The sequence below is a fragment of the Neoarius graeffei genome, chromosome 10 (assembly GCF_027579695.1).
Source record: "Neoarius graeffei isolate fNeoGra1 chromosome 10, fNeoGra1.pri, whole genome shotgun sequence".
Lineage (NCBI taxonomy): Eukaryota > Metazoa > Chordata > Actinopteri > Siluriformes > Ariidae > Neoarius > Neoarius graeffei.
The window spans coordinates 22,070,341-22,093,962 of record NC_083578.1 but is presented as its reverse complement, the minus strand read 5'-3'; the positions used below and the strand labels follow the sequence as shown (position 1 = coordinate 22,093,962).

The window sequence follows — 23,622 nt, the reverse complement described above, 5'->3', positions numbered from 1 at the left end:
TATATTTAAAGATAGACTGCCTTTCAGATTTTTCCAGTGTAGGTCATAAAACTAATTTTCCCTGACACCCAATTATTTTTGTTTAGTGGACCAAAAGCTACTGAATTCGAATCACAGACTTCCAATTTTATTCATTTTTTTTTTTTAAACAGAACAATTAATGAATTTAGGGCCACATGGCCCTAAATTCTCCGCTATTTTTTCTTGTTTCACCATGACGCAACTACGTCATGCATCATGTGATGGGCTTTCCTCATTCGCACAAGGCATTGTGGGATACAAATTTGCAACAGGAGAGGACAATAGAGGATGAGAATGAAACGTGGAAGACCGACTACAGTAACGGAAAGCGAGAAGAAAAGACGTTATGTTGTGAAGGAAAGGAAACGCAGGACCAAACTAATAAATATCAGCGCTCAGCGAGCACCTCGGTGTGATCAGCTGTTCGTTAGTGACGAGATGATGCAACTGTCAGTGCACGGTCAAGGTAAACCTGTAGATGGTAGTAATGCAACACTGGAGGCCAGCTGCCAGAAAACCCAAAAGATGAAGAAAAAGAAGACAATGAAGGTCAGTGTGCATATGTGCAAACAGACTTCCTCTGTCTGCTTGACCGTGCGACGTGAGCGAATTTGCTAGGGAATTCCTCAAATTAAATAACTTCCCAGCCACAGAATGGCCTGATATTTTGTGAGATACTATAAACATGTTTATTTTTTTCGCAGTCCAAATCCTGAGCTCTGATTGGCTGGCGAGCGGGTCCGTATCCTACGGTACGGCGGACCTCGGTTACGGACCTCTGGTGACTCGCTCGTTCACAACAACAACAAACATGGTAGCATTTTTTTGTCAACATTTATCTTTTTTTATAAGATTTATTTATAAGATTATCAAAAATATTATAAATTTTTGCCAGCATTTCTCAGGAGAATAGCATTAATTTTACATCATGGATAGCGATAACGACAGTGTTCACAGTGAAAGCGAGTTTTACTACCCTGAGGAAGAAGAAATAAAAAACATTTCAGGAGAAAGCTAAAAACCTCTAACTTGCTAACACCGAGCAAAAACATGGCTGAATCCGGAATGACTCCTATTTGTATAAATAGGGGACTACATAGGCGGCAAAATGTAGTTTTTTTCCTGCCATGGAAGTGCACTTGTATACCGAGGAGGAAGCCATTTGCATTACAGCCGTGCATGAGGATTCAAAATAGCATTAATTTTACATCATGGATAGCGATAACGACAGTGTTCACAGCGAAAGCGAGTTTTACTACCCTGAGGAAGACAAAATAAAAGAAAACATTTCAGGAGAAAGCTAAAAATCTCTAACTTGCTAACACCAAGCAAAAACCTGGCTGAATCCTGAATGACTCCTATTTGTATAAATAGGGGACTACATAGGCGGCAAAATGTAGTTTTTTTTTCCTGCCATGGAAGTGCACTTGTATACCGAGGAGGAAGCCATTTGCATTACAGCCGTGAATGAGGATTCAAAATGGCGGCTCGGTTTTCCCTTTCCGGCGCTCTCGTTTTCTGTTAGAATTTGGTAAAGAAAAAAATAAATATATTATTTACCAGCTTAAGGTCGGTCCGTATGGTGAAATACCGTGACCTCGGCCTTAAATACCGACCTCGGCCCAGAGGGCCTCGGTCACTACTTTCAAGACCTTGGTCACGGTATTTCACCATACGGACCTCCCAGCTGGTAAACACCACACACACACACACACACACACACAATGACCAAATTTCAGAGGGAAATAAATTTCACTGATTTTATGAAATCGAAAGGCCATCTAGCTTTAATAAACATTAAAAAAAGAAAATAATTTGCAGTTGTGGCATGTGCAAATTTTATCAATTTGAAACCACTCTTCCCTGCAGAACACTTCTGTGACATTCTTGGGCTGTCTGGCATGCACAGCATGATTAAGATCTACATACATATTTTCAGTGATGTTCAAGTTTGTCAGGGACATTTCAAAAGCTTCAGCCTGCCTTTTCTTTAAGCAATTCAAGGTGGATTCTGAGGTATGTTTTGGATGACAGAGTTCCCTTTTTACTCCATCAGTCCACTGCGCTTGTTTCCAAAACACCTCTGGCTTACCTAGATATTGTTTTGCATACTTCAGACTTTGACTTTTGTGATGAGGTTGCAGGTAAGGTTTCCTTCTGATGACTCTTCCATGCAGATCAGGTTTGTGCAAGCACTGCTGCAGAGAATAATCGTGCACAACCACTCGTGGGTCAGCTAACACTTCCTGCAGGTCCTTTGCCTTTCTGGATTTCTGGCCAGCACACAGGCAGTACTGTCAGAGTTTTCTTATACCCTGTCCACACTAGGGATTTTGTACTGATACGAAACTACTTTCGTACCGCAACACCTGTCCACACTAGCAACTATACCGGTACTGTAGCGGTATAACTGTATCTGTACGAAACCCACAAATGTATGGGTTTCGTACCGGTACAGTATCGGTACTGTAGCGCTTCGCTGTAGTGTGGACAGATGAAGCGGCTCTGTATCGATACAAATATAATGCACAAGCGCAATGAACCATTCCTACATCTTCCGGGTTATTCATACAATACAATACGCCCGTGCTTTCCAGCTGTAAATAAAACGTCAAAATGGCTCAAAACGACCGTGGAGCTACATGGAGCAAAGAAAGGGGGGAGAAAGGGAGAGGGGGAAGGAGGGAGGGGGAAAGAGGGAGGAAGAAAGGAGGAAAAGGGGAAAAGGGAGAGAAAGGGAGGGGAAGAGAAGGAAAGAGGGAGAAAGGGAGGGGGGAGAACTCCCTCGCGCGTTTTATACGATTCGACTGAATAAATGACCACCAGAAATACAGACTGAACATTGACAACAAAAAGCACACACACGTTGTTTCATCCACCATATCCTCGGAAGGAAGTTACTCGGTAACCACGGAAACATTTCGCGCGCGCGCATTTCAACTTCCATGAAAGAAAACCACAAACATTTCTCGCTAGTGTGGACAGATGCACTAAACTGTACTGGTATATTTTGTATCGATACAGTTATACCACTTTCGTACCGGTATAAGTGTGAACACAGCATTAGTCTTCCAGATCTAGTCGTGCATTCGACAGCTTGCCTTAATGGTTATTTCTTGAAGATATTTCATACAGTGCAAATTGAGAGCTGGAAGTGCCTTGCTATCTCTTTTTTTATAACATTGCCCTGCTTTGGAGGCATCTCTTAGCTTTATTTTCGGCTGCTTAGTCAATAGAGGCTTTGCACTGTCACGTGACCCCATGACACAATGATAACACCATGACAGGGGGTATGCTTGTAGTGCTTCATTCCGAAGAGTTAGTTGTTATTGATCGGTATGGGAAGGTTTTGGTGTGTTTTTGGACGTACAAATCATTTTGAACAAAAATAAAAACATCAGATATTTTTAATTTACCAAAAGTAATTCATCATTAAGGGGAAAAACGGGGGAAAAAACATTCGCTGGGACTCTGTGTCAAACGGAGAGGTCAAAATCTCTGTGGTATGCTCACCTCATTTCCACTAAGGTAAGAATGAAAAAAAATTCATTTCACAACTGCAGTGCAGTGCTCATTCTTATACAGTGAAATGAACATGAGCCTCAACACAGCGCCTTAGCAGAGCCTAACCTTCACCGGGACTTAAAGTGCCTTTACATTTGGGGATCCTTTGGAGCGCGTTATGTGTGCGCTTGGGACCCAGTCGTTATGGGAAACACCTGATACTGATTTGAGAGCAATCAGCTCGCACATATAAAGACACAGAGGCTTCATGAAGTATTATCATTATCACGGTCACGTTTGTTTCTCGACATGTTTCGGTTTCATTTGTTTTTATAAATATTATGCCTGCTAATAAACACTCTTCCTGCAATTAGACCCATCTACCATCACATACCTGACACAATACTTCACAAAGTCTCTGTGAAAACAGCATGCTGACTGCACTCAAATCAGCATCAGGTATTTCCCATAACAACTAGGTCCCGGGCATGTGTACAACGCGCTCCGAAGGATCCCCGAATGTAAAGGCACCAAGTCCCAGTGAAGGTTCGGCTGTGCAGAGCTGCTGTGTTGCTCATGTTCACTTCACTCTATAAGAATGAGCACCTTGCTGCAGTTGTGAAATTATTTTTTTATTCTCATCTTCACTGAAATGAAGTGAGCATACCATAGGGTTTTTGAGCACTCTGTTCAACACAGAGTCTCGCTGAATGTTTTTTTCCCCCTCCATTTTTCCCGTCTACATTAGAAATCTCTCTAGTTTTTCCCCCGGTGATGAATTACTTTTGGTAAATTAAAAAATCTGATGCCTTTGTTTCGTTCAAAACGACATCCAAAAATGTAACAAAACCTTCCCATACCGATCAATAACAATTAACTCAGCTGAATGAAACACTACAAGCATGCCATGGTGTTACTGTTGCTATAGGGTCACGTGACAGTGTAAAGCCTGTGTTGCTTAGAGGAGCCTATGGTGGTGTTTACATTAGACCGTATCCGTCTCGTTTTCGTCGCGGATGCACTGTCCGTGCACATTAAAACGCCGGGAAACGACTCCACAGGCGGAACAACTTGAATCCGCCAGGGCCCACGTATTCAACCCAGTTCGTATCTGATCCGGTGCTGTGTAAACATTGAGGAACGAGGAAACGCAGTGCTGAGCTCTAGCTGACGTCGTCATTGGACAACGTCACTGTGACATCCACCTTCCTGATTCGCTGGCATTGGGATCACACACACAGCGGCTCAGTCCCGAATCACTGCTCGTGCGCTTCACTCGCGCGCTCTGTGAGCTGCGCAGGGCCAGAGTGCGCACCCTCCAGAGGGCACTCGCTGTTCAGGGCGGAGTGATTTGGAGCGCAGGAGGAAGCGCTGAGCCGCACTGAGGTTTATTTACACATTTCAACTTATTTACCTCCTTCAAGCGCTTAAACTCAGTGAGAACATGAACATCACAGCCAGGTGTGTTTATCTGCTGGAGAAGGTGTTCGCTTGCCATCCTTCCACTTGCAAGTGGTGAGTGACTTGCGCATGCCTGATATGCACTGGGATCATGTGACGTGCCGTCTAATTAGTCATGTGATTAGCGTATCCGTGTATTGGCGTTGCTGTGTGCACGCGAATCGTGTATTGGCGTTGCTGTGTGCACGCGAATCGTTTTAAAAACGTTAACCTGATGATCCGCTGATACGGTCTAATGTAAACACCACCATAGGTTGTTGAGTATTAGCTCAAGATTTGAAGACTCGTCAGCTAGCAATTCCTAATGACTATTCTTCCAATGGGTTAATTAAGGTCAAGAAGTTAAATAAATTCTGAGACTTTACAACTGCAAGGGTGCCCAAACTTTTGCACATGCCACCAGTGTTGGGAGTAACGCGTTACAAAAGTAACGAATTACTGTAATGCATTGCTTTTTGCAGTAACGCGGTAATGTAAGGCATTACAGAAAAAAATTTGGTAATATTTTACTCGGTACAAATGTCAGTAACGCGCGTTACAATGCATTTTTAACCTGGAATGAAGTGATGGGTTTTTTCCTTCATACAAATTTGCCAAAATCACCGCGAGGTCAGCAGAGGCGAAACGTCCGCGCAAAATGTTTCACTTCCTTTTCCTTTAGGCTAGTCAGACAGGAGAGAGAGAGAGGAGTGAACCTGCAGCTGCTCTAACGGCGGATAGCATCTCCAGATGGGCACACGCCCATTACTTTAAGTTTGTGAAAAATAAGGATGTGAAGAACATCGTAGTCAAATGCACTTTGTGTGCTAAACCTAAAGACCTGTCCACTTCCCGAAATAGCACCAGTAATTTAACTAAACATTTCCAGAGGTGCCATAGTAACATGAAGTTAGCAAGGAAGCAAGCGGAGGATGAGAGTGGCGATAAAATCACAAAGCAGCCAGAATGAACGTTCTGCCGCTCTGAGACGCTCCTTCAGCCTCAGGAGGTTAGGAGACTTGTGGCGGAGTATGTTGTTGAAGATATGCTGACTTACATTTTTGTCCTGTATAATTGAGTTTTTTTTCTGGTCGGAAGTCAGACTAAAGTGATTGAGCTGCCTTTCCTTCGAGGGCTAAGATGCCTAAGCACTTCAATATCATTAAAAGCACTTTGATTTTATTATTTCTAATTCCGTTTTTCGAAATGTGACTGGGTAGCCTCATATAGCTAATAATCATTGTCTAGCCGTGATTTAAAAGGCTTGTGGGTTTTTTTTTCAGGCCAGTTTTACTGTAGGCTACGATTTGCCATAATATGTTCATTTTTGTTAAATTTCTGAAATGGAGCCATATCCCTTAGGGCTAATCTTTTTTTTTTTTTTTTTATGAAGCATAAACTATGCTTAGGGCGGCACGGTGGTGTAGTGGTTAGCGCTGTCGCCTCACAGCAAGAAGGTCCGGATTCGAGCCCCGTGGCCGGCGAGGGCCTTTCTGTGTGGAGTTTGCATGTTCTCCCCGTGTCCGCGTGGGTTTCCTCCGGGTGCTCCGGTTTCCCCCACAGTCCAAAGACATGCAGGTTAGGTTAACTGGTGACTCTAAATTGACCGTAGGTGTGAATGTGAGTGTGAATGGTTGTCTATGTGTCAGCCCTGTGATGACCTGGCGACTTGTCCAGGGTGTACCCCGCCTTTCGCCCGTAGTCAGCTGGGATAGGCTCCAGCTTGCCTGCGACCCTGTAGAACAGGATAAAGCGGCTAGAGATAATGAGATGAGATGAAACTATGCTTAATGCTGTAAACTTGAAAACAATAAAGGCATAGAAATGCTAATTTTGTATCCTGTCATATCTTTAGATATTACAATACAATACAGTTCAATTAATGTTAATATGAATAGGCCTAAAGTTACAGTATTTCTATCACAATTTGCCAGACTTTCACCTTTTGTCTGTTCTTGCGATGATTGTTCCTTGTATTGTGCCATGAGCCATCACTGTGGCTATTATATTCTAGTGTTTTTAACCATAAGCCGAGCTCAGTCAGATGCCACATCACCTTCCACTGGATGTGTGATGAGCTAATTGAGCGTCTTGAGCTACATTTAGATTGCCAAATCCATACTTCCGGTTATTTTGCTGAGAGTAACTTAAAAGTAATGCAATAGTAGTGTAATGCCTTACATTTTAAATACAGTAATATTATAATGTAACTAATTACTTTAAAATGACAGTAACAAGTAATAAATAATGCAAAACAGTTTTGAAGTAACTTGCCCAACACTGCATGCCACAATTACTATTTTTAAATTAATCAAACATAAAGTAACTGCATTACTTTAATGCAAATGTAAAAATAGTTTGCTGCATAGGTTTTGCTGCTTCTTTTTTTTATACTTCTTTTCACTTAAAAATCAATAAAACATTTAATTTTGCCATGAGTTTCCAAACCATTGCAACAACTGTATAAAAAAATCTCTTGACAGGTCTCTTTAAAGATCTCTTTCAGAATTGTACTAGTAACTTGTCTGTTCAGAAAGCAGAAACAGGACAAATCTGTGACAAATATAGAGGTTTATCATCGACTAGAGATCAAGTTAGCATCTTATTTATTTTTAGGAATTTGTGAATTCAGTCGTGGATATCTGATTTACACTTAATTTATTTGACATTATTAGACTGGTACCAAAATCCAGAATTGTGACACCCAAAGGCATTTTTGAGACAAAGTCGGCAAACAGTCTTATTTTGTCAATTTGGGTGTGCCGAATTCAAATCTGCAATATGCCGAGCTCTATCTGACCTCTGTTGACCTCTAGAGGTCATTGAACTTTGGGCCTGTAAATGTCTCGGCTGAACCCAGTTTCTCAGCTTTCTAAGGAATGAAATGTACTAAAATGATTAATGAAGTTAGCAAATGGCCTTGTTTGTTAAATGTTTGGGTGCTGAATTCATTTTTCATTTGTAAAACAACATGACCTCTGATAACCTCAAGGTCATTAAACTTGGCCTATAGGCCTATGCATTTAACGGCATTTTTAAACTGACTTTACTCCCCCAAAAAGAATATGAACAGACAAAAAACAAATAGAAAGGAACAAATACAACATTAAATGCCAGTCCATGTACACGTGACTTACTTTTCACAATGAGAATGCCTAGGCGATCACCTTACATAACATTGCATTACATTTAGCGGTTATTGTTTATACAAAGCTACTGAAAAAAGGACAGATTCAGCAGCATACAAAATGTGGGGGCATACAGGGTATACAGGTTAATCAGGGTTAGTATATATGAGAGTTTTTTTCTTTGTTGTTTGTTTTGTTTTAAACGGGGTAAAGCCTTTACAAAAAACAAAGAAAAAAACTCTCATATATACTAACCCTGATTAACCTGTATACCCTGTATGCCCCCACAGTTTGTATGCTGCTGAATCTGTCCTTTTTTCAGTAGCTTTGTATAAACAATAACCGCTAAATGTAATGCAATGTTATGTAAGGTGATCGCCGAGGCATTCTCATTGTGAAAAGTAAGTCACATCTACATGGACTGGCATTTAATGTTGTATTTGTTCCTTTCTATTTGTTTTTTGTCTGTTCATATTCTTTTTGGGGGAGTAAAGTCAGTTTAAAAATGCCGTTAAATGCATAGGCCTATTGAGGTATTTCACCTGACGTCACAGGGTCACGTGACGCCCCGGTGTCCGCCATTTTGAACGTCAAGCTAGCTAATGTCAACATCATAGCTGGTATGTTACTGTAGCAATGTTTACGTTCAGTCATTTGGATGACTGTTAAAACCTTTCAGTCTCAAGTTTTTCCTGTACTGGATTTACTAGTTTACTGAGCTAGCACGCGCCGGCTCCCAGCTTGCCCGAGCGCGCTAGCTCAGTAAACTAGTAAATCCAGTACAGGAAAAACTTGAGATTGAAAGGTTTTAACAGTCATCCAAATGACTGAACGTAAACATTGCTACAGTAACATACCAGCTATGATGTTGTTGACATTAGCTAGTGCTAACAGCTAGCTGCTAATACACTGCTACAACTACACCGACCCTAATAATACAGTTCTTCATCATTGCCTGGTAACAGCAAATTTATAACGGGCCATGTCTCAACAGACTAAGAAGTTATTTCAATGACATTTAATAACATTTTGTTTATCCTGAGGACCGAAAGTAAATGAAAATGTGAACAAACCTTAGCTGTAATAAGATGGCGACCACCGGCTCCAGGGACGACCCGCTGATGTAGGCATGTTACCCAGCCTGACACAAAATATTTGTAGGCATCCAAACTCTTATACGCTTTCAGATCAATACCTGTGTATGGCGATGGGTTTTTAACGACATAGGTATACAGATCATGTGGGCCGAAGTCAGGTAAAGACGAGGGCTTCGTGTACTTCCGTACGTCAGTGAACAATCCTGGTGGAAGCAGGTAAACGTCGTTCTCTAAGCCTCCTAACCTCAATTTTTGCAAATCCCTCTCCCTCTGCTCGCCCTGTAAATGCCCTACGTCGCTGGATAGTGAAGGTGTTTTCTGCATCTCGCTCCTTTTTCTTTTATGTTTTTCGTTTGTCGCCTTCCTCGCATTCAAACTGATTCGAGCCGTGACATCCAAAATGGCAGCATCACATGACTTGGTCACGTGGGTGAAATACCTCAGTAGGCCAAGTTTAATGACCTTGAGGTTATCAGAGGTCATATGTCGTTTTACAAATGAAAAATGAATTCAGCACCCAAACATTTAACAAACAAGGCCATTTGCTAACTTCATTAATCATTTTAGCACATTTCATTCCTTAGAAAGCTGAGAAACTGGGTTCAGCCGAGACGTTTACAGGCCCAAAGTTCAATGACCTCGAGAGGTCAACAGAGGTCAGATAGAGCTCGGCATATTGCAGATTTGAATTCGGCACACCCAAATTGACAAAATAAGACTGTTTGCCGACTTTGTCTCAAAAATGCCTTTAACTCCTTAAATAAGCACTTTTTTGAATTTTGGTACCAGTCTATATCATTTAGGGCAGAAGTCAATATTTGTGTTTTTAAATGAATGCTGGACATGAAAGGAGACAAAAATTGCAGAAAAGAAGCGCAAGTGCTTTCTCACTTCTCTTCATCCAGTTTTTTCTTCATGATGTCTCTTCTCCAAGCAGGCAGGGACGCAAGCCGGGCCGCCTCCTCCTCAGCCTATCAAAAGACACAAAACTGTGGTTAGTGAGCTGAATGAAACATCACCGCAATTTATTAACACTGCGACAAGTCATAGGAGGCTTAGGAAAAGATAAATAAACCAAATATGACTATAAAGCATTAACATGGTGTGCGACAAGTGTCTAATTAGTGTGGTAAAGATTTTTTTTTTCTGATTAGAATAGATCTTGTTTGATCCCAGTATTTAAAATAAGATAATTTAAATTAAAATGATAAAATATACAGTACTGTGCAAAAGCCTTAGGCACCCTTTCATACAAACTTTGTTATAGATTTCTATTTGATGATTTCTACAATATCGAGTCAGTACAAAAACATTTTAAAGTTCCAAACGTTCAGCACAAAATTAAATGTTACAGGAAAAAAAAAAAAAAAAAAAACCTTTTCATATCTGAGCAGCGTATTACATAAGAGACGACTTTTCAGATGAAAAAAGAAAACATAATGAAGGCTGCTGGGTTTTGGTGCAAAATGAAGACACGAGTGTGACAGTCAAAGTGTCCAGAAGAACTGGGGCTGGTTCTGGAAGATGCTCAGTAAAACCTACAGCTCATTTCCTTATCAAACTGCACTCATCGTACCGCAGCCTACAATTTTATTATTTTTTTTAAAGCAAAGGGTCGTTTCACACCAAATATTGACTTTGTTTCATTTATTATGGCTTACAGTTTATAGTATTTTTTAATGTTGAAACATTTCATTCCATTATATTTTAAGCCATTTTTGGTCTACAGCATTTCTTTACATGTGCCTAAGGCTACATCCGGAGCGCAGGTGGCCAAGTGGTTAGAGCGCTTGACCGCTAAGCGAATGGTCCCTGGTTCGAGCCTCGGCTCGACGGGGATCTGGGGCTCGCTCCCTGTCCACCCAGCAGTGAATGGGGACCTGGTGGAAACACTGGGGAAGTTAAAAGGCGGCGAGGAAAGGAACTGGCCACCCTACCTCACTATGCCGATGGCCCAGGACAAGTGCGCTCTCTAACAGGCACTCCCCCAATGTACGAATCGTATATGGGACTGCCCTTTGCAAGGCTACATCCACACGACAACGAGTTGTTTTTTTTAGTGGGTAAAAAAAAAAATAAAAATTATATATATATATATATATATATATATATATATATATATATATATATAGGCCCAGGACAAGTGCGCTCTCTAACAGGCACTCCCCCAATGTACGAATCGTATATGGGACTGCCCTTTGCAAGGCTACATCCACACGACAACGAGTTGTTTTTTTTAGTGGGTAAAAAAAAAAATAAAAATTATATATATATATATATATATATATATAGGCCCAGGACAAGTGCGCTCTCTAACAGGCACTCCCCCAATGTACGAATCGTATATGGGACTGCCCTTTGCAAGGCTACATCCACACGACAACGGCAACGAGTTGTTTTTTTTAGTGGGTAAAAAAAAAAAAAAAAAAAAAAATTATATATATATATATATATATATATATATATATATATATATATATATATATATATATATATATATATATATAGAGCGCGTCCACATGGGCAACGGATCAGTAAAATATCAGGTACATATGGCAAAGCAACGCTTGCTGAAAACGATGCAGTACACATGCCACACCTCTACGTGCGCTGTAAGACGGTCCCATCAGAGACACCAGAACAATAGGAGAAGTAGGACGCATGCGCATAAACCCCTTCTTCTGTTGTTGTTACGAATGATGCGCGCGAGAGTGCTGCTTGTTCTAGTCATGTGGTTGTGACGTCATCATAAACAAATCCGTTCTATTCATCCAGACGACTTCGCAACGGTGCCGTTGCCAGATTTTTCCACTCTGGAACCCGTTCTCAAAAAATATCGTTTTGGGGCACCCAAAACGCCGGTGCCATGTGGACGCCAGGCCGAAACGATAAATTTTAATCGGATTCACCTGAATCCGTTGCCGTGTGGACAGGGCCTAAGACTTTTGCATAGTACCGTACATTGTTACATATACCGAGCAGGGGCGTAGCTTGGGGGGGGGTGTGTCCTGGGGTGCCTGTGACCCCCCCACACACACCTTTGTCGGACCATACGTTTTTTCAATAGCCGCATAAGAATATTAGAAAAGCGCCCATTGTAATTTTTCTAAAACTAGATCGTCACCTCAGCCTCATTAGAGTTTCTAGAACCTTATATGGACTTCCCGTGGTTTGGGCGCAAAAACCTAGTTCTGCGCAAGTGCAACCACGATCGCACTAGAAAGCATGGTCAAGCTGCATTGGTTGACTAGGGTAAGATGTCAAGCCGCTATCCATACACTGCCGGATAAAGCTGATTTGGCCTCTGCTTTGCGACAACGTTTATTGTTTAAAGCGCTACACAAATAAACTTGACTAATCATTGTCCGACATCTCAACAGCTCACAACATGAGATGAAAGAATGATGCAAAGACCGCGTTATTTTCTCAAATGTATTCAATGTATTTTTTCATTTACAAACCTATGGGTACGTACTCAGGCTGCCAGTCGGTGTGTGACCCTCCCCGCTTTGAAAAATCCTAGCTACGCCCCTGCCGAGCTCCAGTGTAAACCAAGTAGGTCTGTGAAGTCCATGAGTACGTGAGCTAACATTGCCTAAAATATAGCTTTTATGCTGCATATAATTGAATCCAACCTGCACAACATCTTAGATGTATCCTAAATTGAGATATTTTTAAATGCAGGTTAAAAATCATTTGTATTCTTGCACTTTTTATTATTATATTTTTAATGAATTTGTACTTTATCTGAATGCAATTTTTTATTTCTTTAGTTTATTTTATTACATCATCTTTTCTGCTTATGTAAAGCACTTAAAGCGAGACAGCCTTTCGATTTCATAAACTCGATGAAATTTAGTTCCCTTTGAAATTTCATCATTGTGATATATGTTTATTTCTGTAATACCTCGCAAAAATATATCAGGCCATTCTGTGGCTGGGAAGTTATTTAATTTGAGGGGATTCCCAAGCAAATAATGTGCATGAAATCACTTGCTTCGCGCAGTCAAGCAGACAGAGGAAGTCCGTGTGCGCATACGCAGGTTTACTTTGACCGTGCACTGACAGTTCCATCATTCTGTCGCTAAACAAATCGATCACACCGAGGTGCTCGCTGACCGCCGATATTTATTAGTTTGGTCCTGCACTTCCTTTCCTTCGCAACATGACGTCTTTTCTTCTCGCTTTCTGTTAGTCGGTCTTTCACGTTTCATTCACACTCGCGTCCTCCATTTTCTCTCCCGTTTCAAATTTGTATCCCACAATGCCTTGTGCGAACGGGGAAAGCCCACCACGTCATGCATGATGTAGTATCTTGAACTGAGTCATGTTGAAGCAGGAAAAAATAGCGGAGAATTTAGGGCCATGTGGCCCTAAATTCATTCATTGTTCTATTTTTAAAAAAACTAATAAAATTGGAAGTCTGCGATTCGAATTCAGTAGCTTTCAGTCCACTAAATAAAAATAATTGGGTGTCGGGAAAATTATTTGCATGACCTACACTTGAAAAAATCTGAAAGGTAGTCTACCTTTAATAAGAAAGTGTATGAAATGCACTATACATATAAACTTGCCTTAATTATTTGCAAACCTTCAACAAATTCATACATGGTCTATTCTCAGGTCTCAAAATTCCTGAAAGGAAATAATGAGGGAAAATTGGAGGAGAAGAACCTGAAACCAAATTCCACTACAATCGACAGTTCAAGTCTACAGTTCTGTCTTCACACGGAATGAAACGTTATCTCCTGCAGCCTTACACATTGTAACAAGAGGCCTTAACAGGTGGCCGCCATTTTGAGCTTCTCATCTTCTATTTAAAGTGGGTCAATTACTCTAAATCTGCTCCAGTGAAGCAATTTCACTGGCAACGGCTCCTGCATTTAGGTAATCTAATCTGCACTTTAATATTTAAACACTCCCCTGGGAATTGTAACTGGAGAAAAAAAAATACTTAAAGAGAACGAATGGATTAATCCTTTTTCAATAATTTCAAAAGTTGATAAGATTAAGTTGATGTCTCGACAAAAGCTTTGGATGTTTTATATATTTTGGATATACAAGCTTTGTCTCTCGTTTCCTAGTGGTGCTTGGTGGCGGTACTAGGGATTTGCATGTACACGTGACTCCAGCACATTTAAAAAAAAAAAAAAAACACCATTCTATGCTTTGAATGCCAACTAGGAGCTAATTTTTTTTATTTTTTTAAAAATCCTATCTGGCCTCAGGATCCCTCTCCAGCAGTGGTTCTCAAATGTTTTGGAGCCAGGGACCCCTTTAACCTTCATCCTACCAAGTGGGGTCCATCTGGACCCCGCACCTATATGTTTGTTTGCCATTTTAAAAATGTGTGACATACTGCCTCACCGTTTTATGAATTTGTCGGAATTTATGTCTTAATTAAAACACTAAAGCGCCGGAAGATCAGCTTTTTGCATTGTGAAGGTATAATTAATTTGTTACTGGGGTCCAACCGGACCCCAGAGTAAAGTTTATCTGTCTTTCATTTTATAATTGAATAGCACACTGAAAGTTAACTTCTTTTATTTCTTTTATGTTCCATAAAGGCATTCCTTCTTGGGTTCCGTGTGGACCCCACTGCTGCAATAACCACAGGCTGCAAAACAAAAGCCCTAAATTATTTTACAATTACTTTTTTGTTTTAAATTCTGTAAGAAAAGACCTAAGTTGTAATCCAGAATGTTTTACAGCTGCATGAGCTGCAAAAATCATGTATATAATGCCAATTTTTTTTGTGGCGCTATAATTTGCTACATGTATGCTAGTTATTGCAATATTATTGCAATGTTATTGCATTTATAATACATCATTGATATTCAGCCATAGTGGATTTTGTTCTTCAATAAAGTTATGTCTGTTTGCTGCATTGAATTGGTTCTTACTGCATTGATTTCAAGGTATTCCCTCCTGGGGTCCATACGGACCCCGCCTGGTAGTTTGTGTATGTAAAATTGGCTGGTAGGATGAAGGTTAAGTGTGTTCTTTATGCCTTGGGCCCTTTAGTGTATTGCTGTTATTAATACAAGATGTTCTGAACAAAACTTATCTGGTGATTTTGTCTTTATAAGCTTTAATTTTAAAGTATTGGGGTCCAAACGGACCCCACATGGTAAGATTAAGGTGTAAAATAGCATGGTAGGATGAGGGTTAACTGTAAAAATAAATTCCACATACATACTCCGTATGGATCCATTTCAGAAACATTTAAAATTGTAATATATATTTTTTAATCCGGTATAACAGTACATTAGGCCTGAGCTGACTTGGATGCTTGGGCCGCTGAATATAATACATTTGTATGTAATTATTTCCACCACTGGATAAATAAATAAATAAATAAATAGAAAATCACAGACCTTCTGGCTATGCTTTACGCACCATTAGGGGACCTTTCTTTGAAAACTCGAGAGGAACCCTTAAAATGCCATTCCACCATTGGATGTATTCTTTGGCATAAAATACAATATATTTTGACAACATATATAAATGGTATCACTAGATAGAGAAATCTTTTAGCTTCAAAATGATATATCAAACATAATTTTTTGACAACGACAAGTATATTAATTTTGCGACCAAAGTCACCTACCCTTTTAATTTCCGCGCGTGATGTCATCGGCAGGTTCCCCTTCTTGTGTACCACGTGACGTGGCACATATCAGCAATGGCGGATAGAACGCGATAAAAATAATACCAATAAATCTAGCTAATACCAATAAATCTAGCTAACTGAAAGATTAACTCAATTTTTCGCAATTTTTTTGGCCCCCATATACGAGGAGAAATGACTCTCTCACTTTGGGGGTTTCCTGGTCTAAAAATAGACCGACACGTGGTACACAAGAAGGGGAACCTGCCGATGACATCACGTTTCACTACCGCGCGGAAATTAAAAGGGTAGGTGACTTTGGTCGCAAAATTAATATACTTGTCGTTGTCAAAAAATTATGTTTGATATATCATTTTGAAGCTAAAAGATTTCTCTGTCTAGTCATGTCGTCATAAAATATATTGTATTTTATGCCAAAGAATACATCCAATGGTGGAATGGCACTTTAAAGCAGGGGTCATCAATCTTATCCACATGTAGCTAGATGCTTGCTGATTTTATTTCAACCAAGCAGAAGCCACACCTATTAACTGCTTACAGGCAAAATTCAACTAATTGAGCAGTTGGAATCAGACATGGCTTCTGATTGGTTGGAATTAAAAGGATTGATTCTCTATTGGAAAAGGTTCACAGTAGAACCCTTTCTGAAAGCTAAGAACCCTTCATTATCCCATGAACAATCACTGAAGTGTCTATAGTCAGATTAAATCGCCGGCTAATTAAAAGTAACGCTGACTGGGATAACTTATTTGATATTTTACATTTTTATACAGAATTCGCTTTTTTGGTTATTTAATATACTTCCAGTGCATATATTCGCTTTATATTTACACACAATATCTTTTGACTTTGCACTTATAAATATGAACAAAATATATAAGCAAAAGGTTTTAAAAAAGAAAAGAAAGAAACTGATAGTGGGAAAAATATTCAGACACCACACATGACCAACGTTAGTACTTTGTTACAAAGCCATTGTTGGCAACTACAGCTTTGAGATGTCTACAGTAACAAGTAGATGGTTTTTTGCATTGGGGTTCAATTTTGACCCAAACTTCGAGGAAACTGTCTTCAATTATCCAAGGTTCTGAAGGTCCATCACCGCAAGCTGGCCTAGTGGTTAGTATGTCCACCTCTCGACTGGTAGATCGCGAGTTCTACTTGCAGTCGGATCATACCAAAGACCATCATACAAAATAGTACCGGCTGCCATCTGGCAAGGCATTTGGCAAGGCACGTGGCACATGGTTACCAGAGGACTGGTCCCCCCGTAACCCTAGTTATATGATAGGCGAGAGGCTGATGGCTATAGGAACGGAGATCGGTGATGCACCCATGTGCCTCAAGAGCTCATTAGTACTGGGACAGGAGACTGCCTGGGAAAACCAGATCCTGGTGCAGGAGGGACTTTGACTGACTCAAGGTCCATCTGATGGACTCTCAATTTTTAAATCCTCTATAAACCTTGAATGGGATGAAAGGACCAGATGGAATGGTGATTGTCTAGACCATGCATGGCCATCTTGAGTTATTTTGGCTGTGCATTTGGGGTTGTTGTTAAAAATCCCACCTTCTCCCCAGATTCAGCTTCTTGGCCAATGAGGTTGAAGTCTCTTCTATGCCCCAGTACACAATTCCTTCAATGACATGTAATGCCACAGTACCATCTGCAGAGGAGCAGCCCCGTATTATAATGCTCTCACCTCCCTGCTTCACTGTAGGTACGGTGTTCTTGGAATCATTCACACAACCCTTCCGTCAACAAACAACACGGTGAAGTATTGCCAAAGTTCAATTTTCGTTTCATCTGACCAGAGTATATTGTTCCAAAATAATTCAGATTTGTCTAAATGCGTAGTTGTTCCTGCTGCTTTCAGGTCATCCTGCAACTCTTTTCAAGTGACTGCTGCTTTTCCCTTACAGTCATCATCAGTAGTCTGTGCAGACATGAAATTTTGTGTGCTGCATGCGTCAGGGGATGATTAGTTGCATATTAAATAATCAATTTTACTGATAGGGATATTTAAGGTGTGTGTGTGTGTGTGTGTGTGTGTGTGTGATGACTCCGTAGCTTTTCTATTCAAGTATTGTTTAATAATGTTGTCCCTGAGAACTTTATAAAAAGTGAAGGAGCTTCCTAATGACACCAGGTACAATCTGAACAAGAACATATTTTCAGCATTTATATCTAGAACTTATAGAATCAAGAATAACAGACATTATATGTGCAAATTTAAAGAGGATAAATGGACTGGTAGCATATTAAAGAACAAAAACAAAAATGTCCAAATACGTACTTCTCCTCATTGTATATGTAATGAATCAGATAAAAATAACAGAAAAAAGACACATTAGCAAGAAATACACCCTATACGTATGTTTTATTGATGTGGAACCAATAAACAGAAACACTTCAAACTTGGATAAACTATTCAATCAAAATTAACATCCAAAACGTCAAGAACATCCAACATTACCATCAATGTACACCTGAATGGTAGAATTATTGTAGCTTGAGTTTAAAACATCCAATAATTTTCTGACTTATCTCAGTTCACCTGCACAGCGAAAAAAAAAATTACATTAGAGAACAAGCTAATTAAAGGGCAAAAGGGCATGTATTATCAGGGGCGGCGCCAGAGATGATCTTTTGCTGGTGCTATGGGGTTGCTTGACTTTTCAGTGTGGGTACTTTGAAATTTAGGGTTACCCATTAACGTGCTGCTACAGTTTAATTACCTCCGCCAAGGAGGTTATGCTTTCGATTTGTTTGTTTTTGCCTTTAAGCAGGATTACGCAACAAACTACACACCTGATTTTCATGGAACTTGGTGGAAAGGTATAGCATGGGCCAAGGAACAACCCATCAAATTTTGGAACCCATCCAACTCACAGGGCGGCTTGATGAATTTCGTTTCACTTTCGCTAACGTTGTGACGTTTGGCCTTGACAGAGATCTGAGCTCTCCAAGTGCCTTTATTGAAACACCCGACACACACACACACACACACACACACACACACAGTACCCACTTTACAACAGTTATAATGCTATTCTGAGTTAAACACAAGGCAAGATACTCAGCTCACGGGATATAGATGTAAGGCTCACAAGCCAGATTACATAAACACAATTTTTACACATTTATGCCACAGCCAGGGCTTGCACACAAGCAGCAAGCACCAGACATACAGGTTTGTGCACATTTCAGCCTCAGATTCTGAGATCACAAACTCATGCTGCCAGTTACCAACACCTCGACTAATGAATCAACAGTATTCTGTTCCACAGCTCTAATATATGAATGAGCATCGCATAGAGATAAGGAGTCAGAATTTGTACCTCAACTGCCAAATGCATTAAATTTATAATTGGCAACAGGAAAAAAAATAATTTGATAATGCTCATAACAAAACTACGCATGTTGAGTCTTCACATGTGGACAATTATGAAACAAACAAAAAAAAAAAACGATCCATTATTATATCGCTATTCTTCACTAATGCTAATTTACCAAAAAAAAAAAAAAAAAACACCCACCCTGTGCTCTGGCTAACAGGACATGAAAGTAAGCTCAAAAGTTCAATGTGTTCTGCGCCCATTGGCTGAATCAGATCACCTGTGTTGGCTTTCTGTTAAGTCTAAAAATAATCAATCAGTTTGTTTCATTAATTAATGTATTTATTTTTCAAAATACAAATTATCGTATTCATCCATTAAAAATGGTAAATAAAGCACAGAAATTACTTGGGGGTGCTAAGGAGGTGCTATGGCTGTCCTAGGGGTGGCTACAGCACCCCCAAGCCCCTCCCTGACACCACCGATAGTAATTATGTGATTTAATAATGAGTGGGCCCTTAAATAATCCTAAATACACAGCAGGAACACCTGAACAAAAAGCATCGATTCATTCACCTTCAGTCATTCATCTTCAGTATCCTGGTCAGTATCACAGTGGAGCCAAAGGTTACTCTGGAACACTGGGCATGAGGTGAGACCACAGCCTGAATGGGGTACCAGTGAACCAAGAACCATGAATTTCACTATATGGTATAATTTCATGTCATAACCCCAGTATAAACTTTGTGTCTATAGCAGAGGGTTAGGCTTTTGGTGTTATTAGCATCTCAGTGGTTAAACTCATAAAAGGTGAAATGTAATAAATAAATAAATAAATAAATAAATAATTAAAAAAAAATTTGATAGTGATAAGGAGGGCCAAGGAATAAAAGCTGAAAGAATAATTAAATTTAACCCAGAAGCAGGTGTTATTTTTATGGATGAAATAACTACCAAAATTAGAAAGAGCCAAACTTTTATGAATGCACATTACACCAAACTCCTATATATCAGGTCTATTTTATGGCCTGAATATTTTGTCTCTTCTGTTTCTGGCTTAAATCATAGTAAAATGTATTTACTAGCTATATTTACAAGCTGGAAATCTCATCTCATCTCATCATCTCTAGCCGCTTTATCCTGTTCTACAGGGTCGCAGGCAAGCTGGAGCCTATCCCAGCTGACTACGGGCGAAAGGCAGGGTACACCCTGGACAAGTCGCCAGGTCATCACAGGGCTGACACATAGACACACACAACCATTCACACTCACATTCACACCTACGGTCAATTTAGAGTCACCAGTTAACCTAACCTGCATGTCTTTGGACTGTGGGGGAAACCGGAGCACCCGGAGGAAACCCACGCGGACACGGGGAGAACATGCAAACTCCACACAGAAAGGCCCTCGCCGGCCACGGGGTCGAACCCGGACCTTCTTGCTGTGAGGCGACAGCGCTAACCACTACACCACCGTGCCGCCCCAAGCTGGAAATAGTTAAAAAAAAAAAAAAAAAAAGTCATGTTTATCTGAATTATCCTATTTTAAAAAGGCAAAACATCAGCAAAAACCATTCCATTATCTCATCTCATTATCTCTAGCCGCTTTATCCTGTTCTACAGGGTCACAGGCAAGCTGGAGCCTATCCCAGCTGACTACGGGCGAAAGGCGGGGTACACCCTGGACAAGTCGCCAGGTCATCACAGGGCCCATTCCATTATATGAGAAAAAAAAAATACTAGATAAAAATATCGGTCATTTGTTAACAATATATCGTGGCTTGGTCTGCATGTTCGTCATCTTTTTCCGATTTGTACCACTTGCTTGCGAAGTTGAATTGACTTGCACTAGAGTAGACCATGGGAAGATGGTAATTATTATGATTGTATTCACTTGTAATACAATAAAAAGCAAAATATGGGCACACCCAAGTGGTGCAACAGAAAAATGTTCGCCCTATCATCTGAAGATTGCAAATTTGAATCCCAGTGATGCCACAGCAATCCATGGCTGGAAGCCCAAAGAGAGCAAAATTGGCCGAGCGCTCGGGGAGAGAGGGGTGGTATACTCTCTCCCTTGTAAATTATATCAACGCTAACCAATCATGGACATCTGTGAGCTCGTACATGTGAAGGTGAGTGGGTAGCAATTTCCTCCGAGAGTGTTATGCCACTCCTGATGTGGCATGAGCAGCAGTTTGAAAAGATGTGGTTGGCAGGCTTCATGTGCCTTGGAGGAAGCACTTGATAGCCTTTGCCATCCCTGGTTGGGCGCTATCATGTGACAGGGGCCTGTTTGAACTGGCCATGAATAAATTAGGGAGAAAATCGGGGGGGGGAGCACATATATTTAAGCATCGACCATGGCCCAGCACCATCCAAGACTACAATTTGGCCAAAACCCCATATATGCCTACTTCCATATATCCATATCTTCCATAAATTCCACACAAGTCTTTTACTGAGGACCGTCTACACTTGCTCCAAACCTCCCCCCCCAGCACTGTGCATTTAACATAGCTCTTTCCGTAAGGACATCAGATTAAAACATTTCTGACCTCTGAAAAAACTTCTGATCAAATAACCCTACACGATGTATATTAACGTGGACACTAGATTTGCAGTGTTCAGCATTCAATCGTTTTTCAGTCAAGCAGAGAATATCAGATTCTTTTTTCTAACCAAATCTTTCACATGTCTGGATAGAACTTGTCCCATGACATGCTTTGTCTGAAAACTTCCTTTACATTTCTCACTTTGCTCAAATCGTCGCCATCATTGTTCAGATATCAAACAATTCTGCTTCCTTCTCCTTCCAGAAGGCAAAACTTCGCTCAATGTATCTGATTATATCCTCGTTGCTAAACTCTTTAAGATCATAAATAAGCTTTATTGAGTCCTCATTCAGTTCTTCATTATCTTTTGCTGGAATTTGTTTCTCAGCATGACCGTTGAAGGGTTCAGTCAGTGGTTTTTCAACAGTCACTTGCGTGGTTGTCTGGTTCTCTGGCTCTTTTGCCAGAGCTGCATTTTGATTAGTGTCCAGTATGGTAGACTCCTGAATCTGCTCTGTAGAGTTCGCTTTGCTTTTTGAAATATTATCTGCCATGTCCTGTACAGGCTCCTGTGTGGAAGTTTGTACTTTGTCAGATGCAGGTGCTTGTGTTGTATTTTGCTCAGTCTCTTCAAGAGCCTCTTGTTCTGGTGTTGGCTCAGGTACATGTCCTGCACATGAGTCTAAGATCTCCTGATTTTTTTCTGGGGAGTCAATCTGAGCTGTTTCCAACATCCCGTCCCCCTCTGCAGCGTCACCAAAGTATTTCAGTTTTACGTCCTCAAAGCCATCTGACCAATCACAGTCCCCTCTTTCAATATTTTCCATCACTTCACGGTGGAACTCACGGATCACTTCCCAAGGATGGCTGCCAATTCGATCAAACATCTCATAGCACAGCAAGTGTCTGAACTTCCGCTCACTGCGAGACATGTTCATCTCAAGCAGTTGGAAGTAGCCAAGCATGAAAAGATCAAGGCTCAGGTTATCATAGTGAACTGGAGCCCCATTTATATGAGGGAGAAAATGTTCGGGCCAGTAGATCATTTGAGCACGACTGAGCCGACGGAGCTGACGTGACGGTACCTGGCTCATAATGGCCCTCCAGTGGCTAAGCAGGTTTCCTACTACCTGCCTCTGTTTCATGAAATGCAGGAGCTGGTCATCCTCACGCCCATCCAATTCAAACTCAATATTGTTCCCCTGGGAGTGATAGCCATCCATCTGGACTCCTTGACGACTTCTTCTCCTCACCGTGTACTTGGGTCTGTAAGAATCGGTCATGGTGTACTTTCTCCAGTGCTCCAGAAACAAGAAGACAATCCTCTCCTTTCGCATCTCGATAGATTCCTGAATATAACTCAGGTCTGTCTGCACCTCGAGGCTGCGTGTGAGATGGTTCCCATTTAGTGCGGGGTCACTGGATATAGGGTGTGCCAGGTTATCCATGCCTGACTGGGGGACATTGTTAGGTTCACTGTATGTCAAAGGTGCATATGATGGTGTTACAACTGGCTCATCTACTAATGGCAGTCTTGCATCTTGCTCTGGTGGTAGACCATTAGTGACCTGAGAGTTGATATCGCAAGGTGTGAAAAGTAGTTCATCTTCCAGGATAGGCTCAGGGGAATAATTGCGCTCACTCACCACTGGCAAGGATCTCTTCCGTTTGTATACTCGGTTCATCTTATCCTCTTCATACTTGGACTGGCTATGGATCATCTCGTAATTGGCCTTCAGATTTTTCACTGACACACCACACTGCTTGAGTTCCCTCTCCACCTCCTCTCGGGTTGAGAAAGACTGTGATCGCCCGATGTTTCCTGAGGTAATAGACGCTGTCTGTGCCTTTCCACCTTTCAGACCTTCATACGTATATCCTTGATTAATCATTTCCAGAATGTCAATT

General features: G+C 40.8%; 2 protein-coding genes across 4 annotated transcripts in view; one reads left to right on the top strand and one right to left on the bottom strand.

Annotated features, from left to right (window-relative positions):
- The window catches only part of exosc10 (exosome component 10), a 285,760-nt gene extending 277,539 nt beyond the window's left edge, over positions 1-8,221 (top strand). Inside the window, exon 26 of the mRNA XM_060931529.1 lies at positions 8,212-8,221. The gene's annotated coding sequence lies outside the window, so the exon portion shown is untranslated. The remainder of the gene's footprint in view (positions 1-8,211) is intronic.
- Positions 1-23,622, bottom strand: part of espn (espin) — a 186,688-nt gene that overhangs the window by 5,403 nt on the left and 157,663 nt on the right. For all 3 annotated transcript variants that reach the window (XM_060931530.1, XM_060931531.1, XM_060931533.1), the window contains one exon: positions 10,082-10,161. In XM_060931530.1, the coding sequence (XP_060787513.1) occupies positions 10,082-10,161 (80 nt within the window). The remainder of the gene's footprint in view (positions 1-10,081; positions 10,162-23,622) is intronic.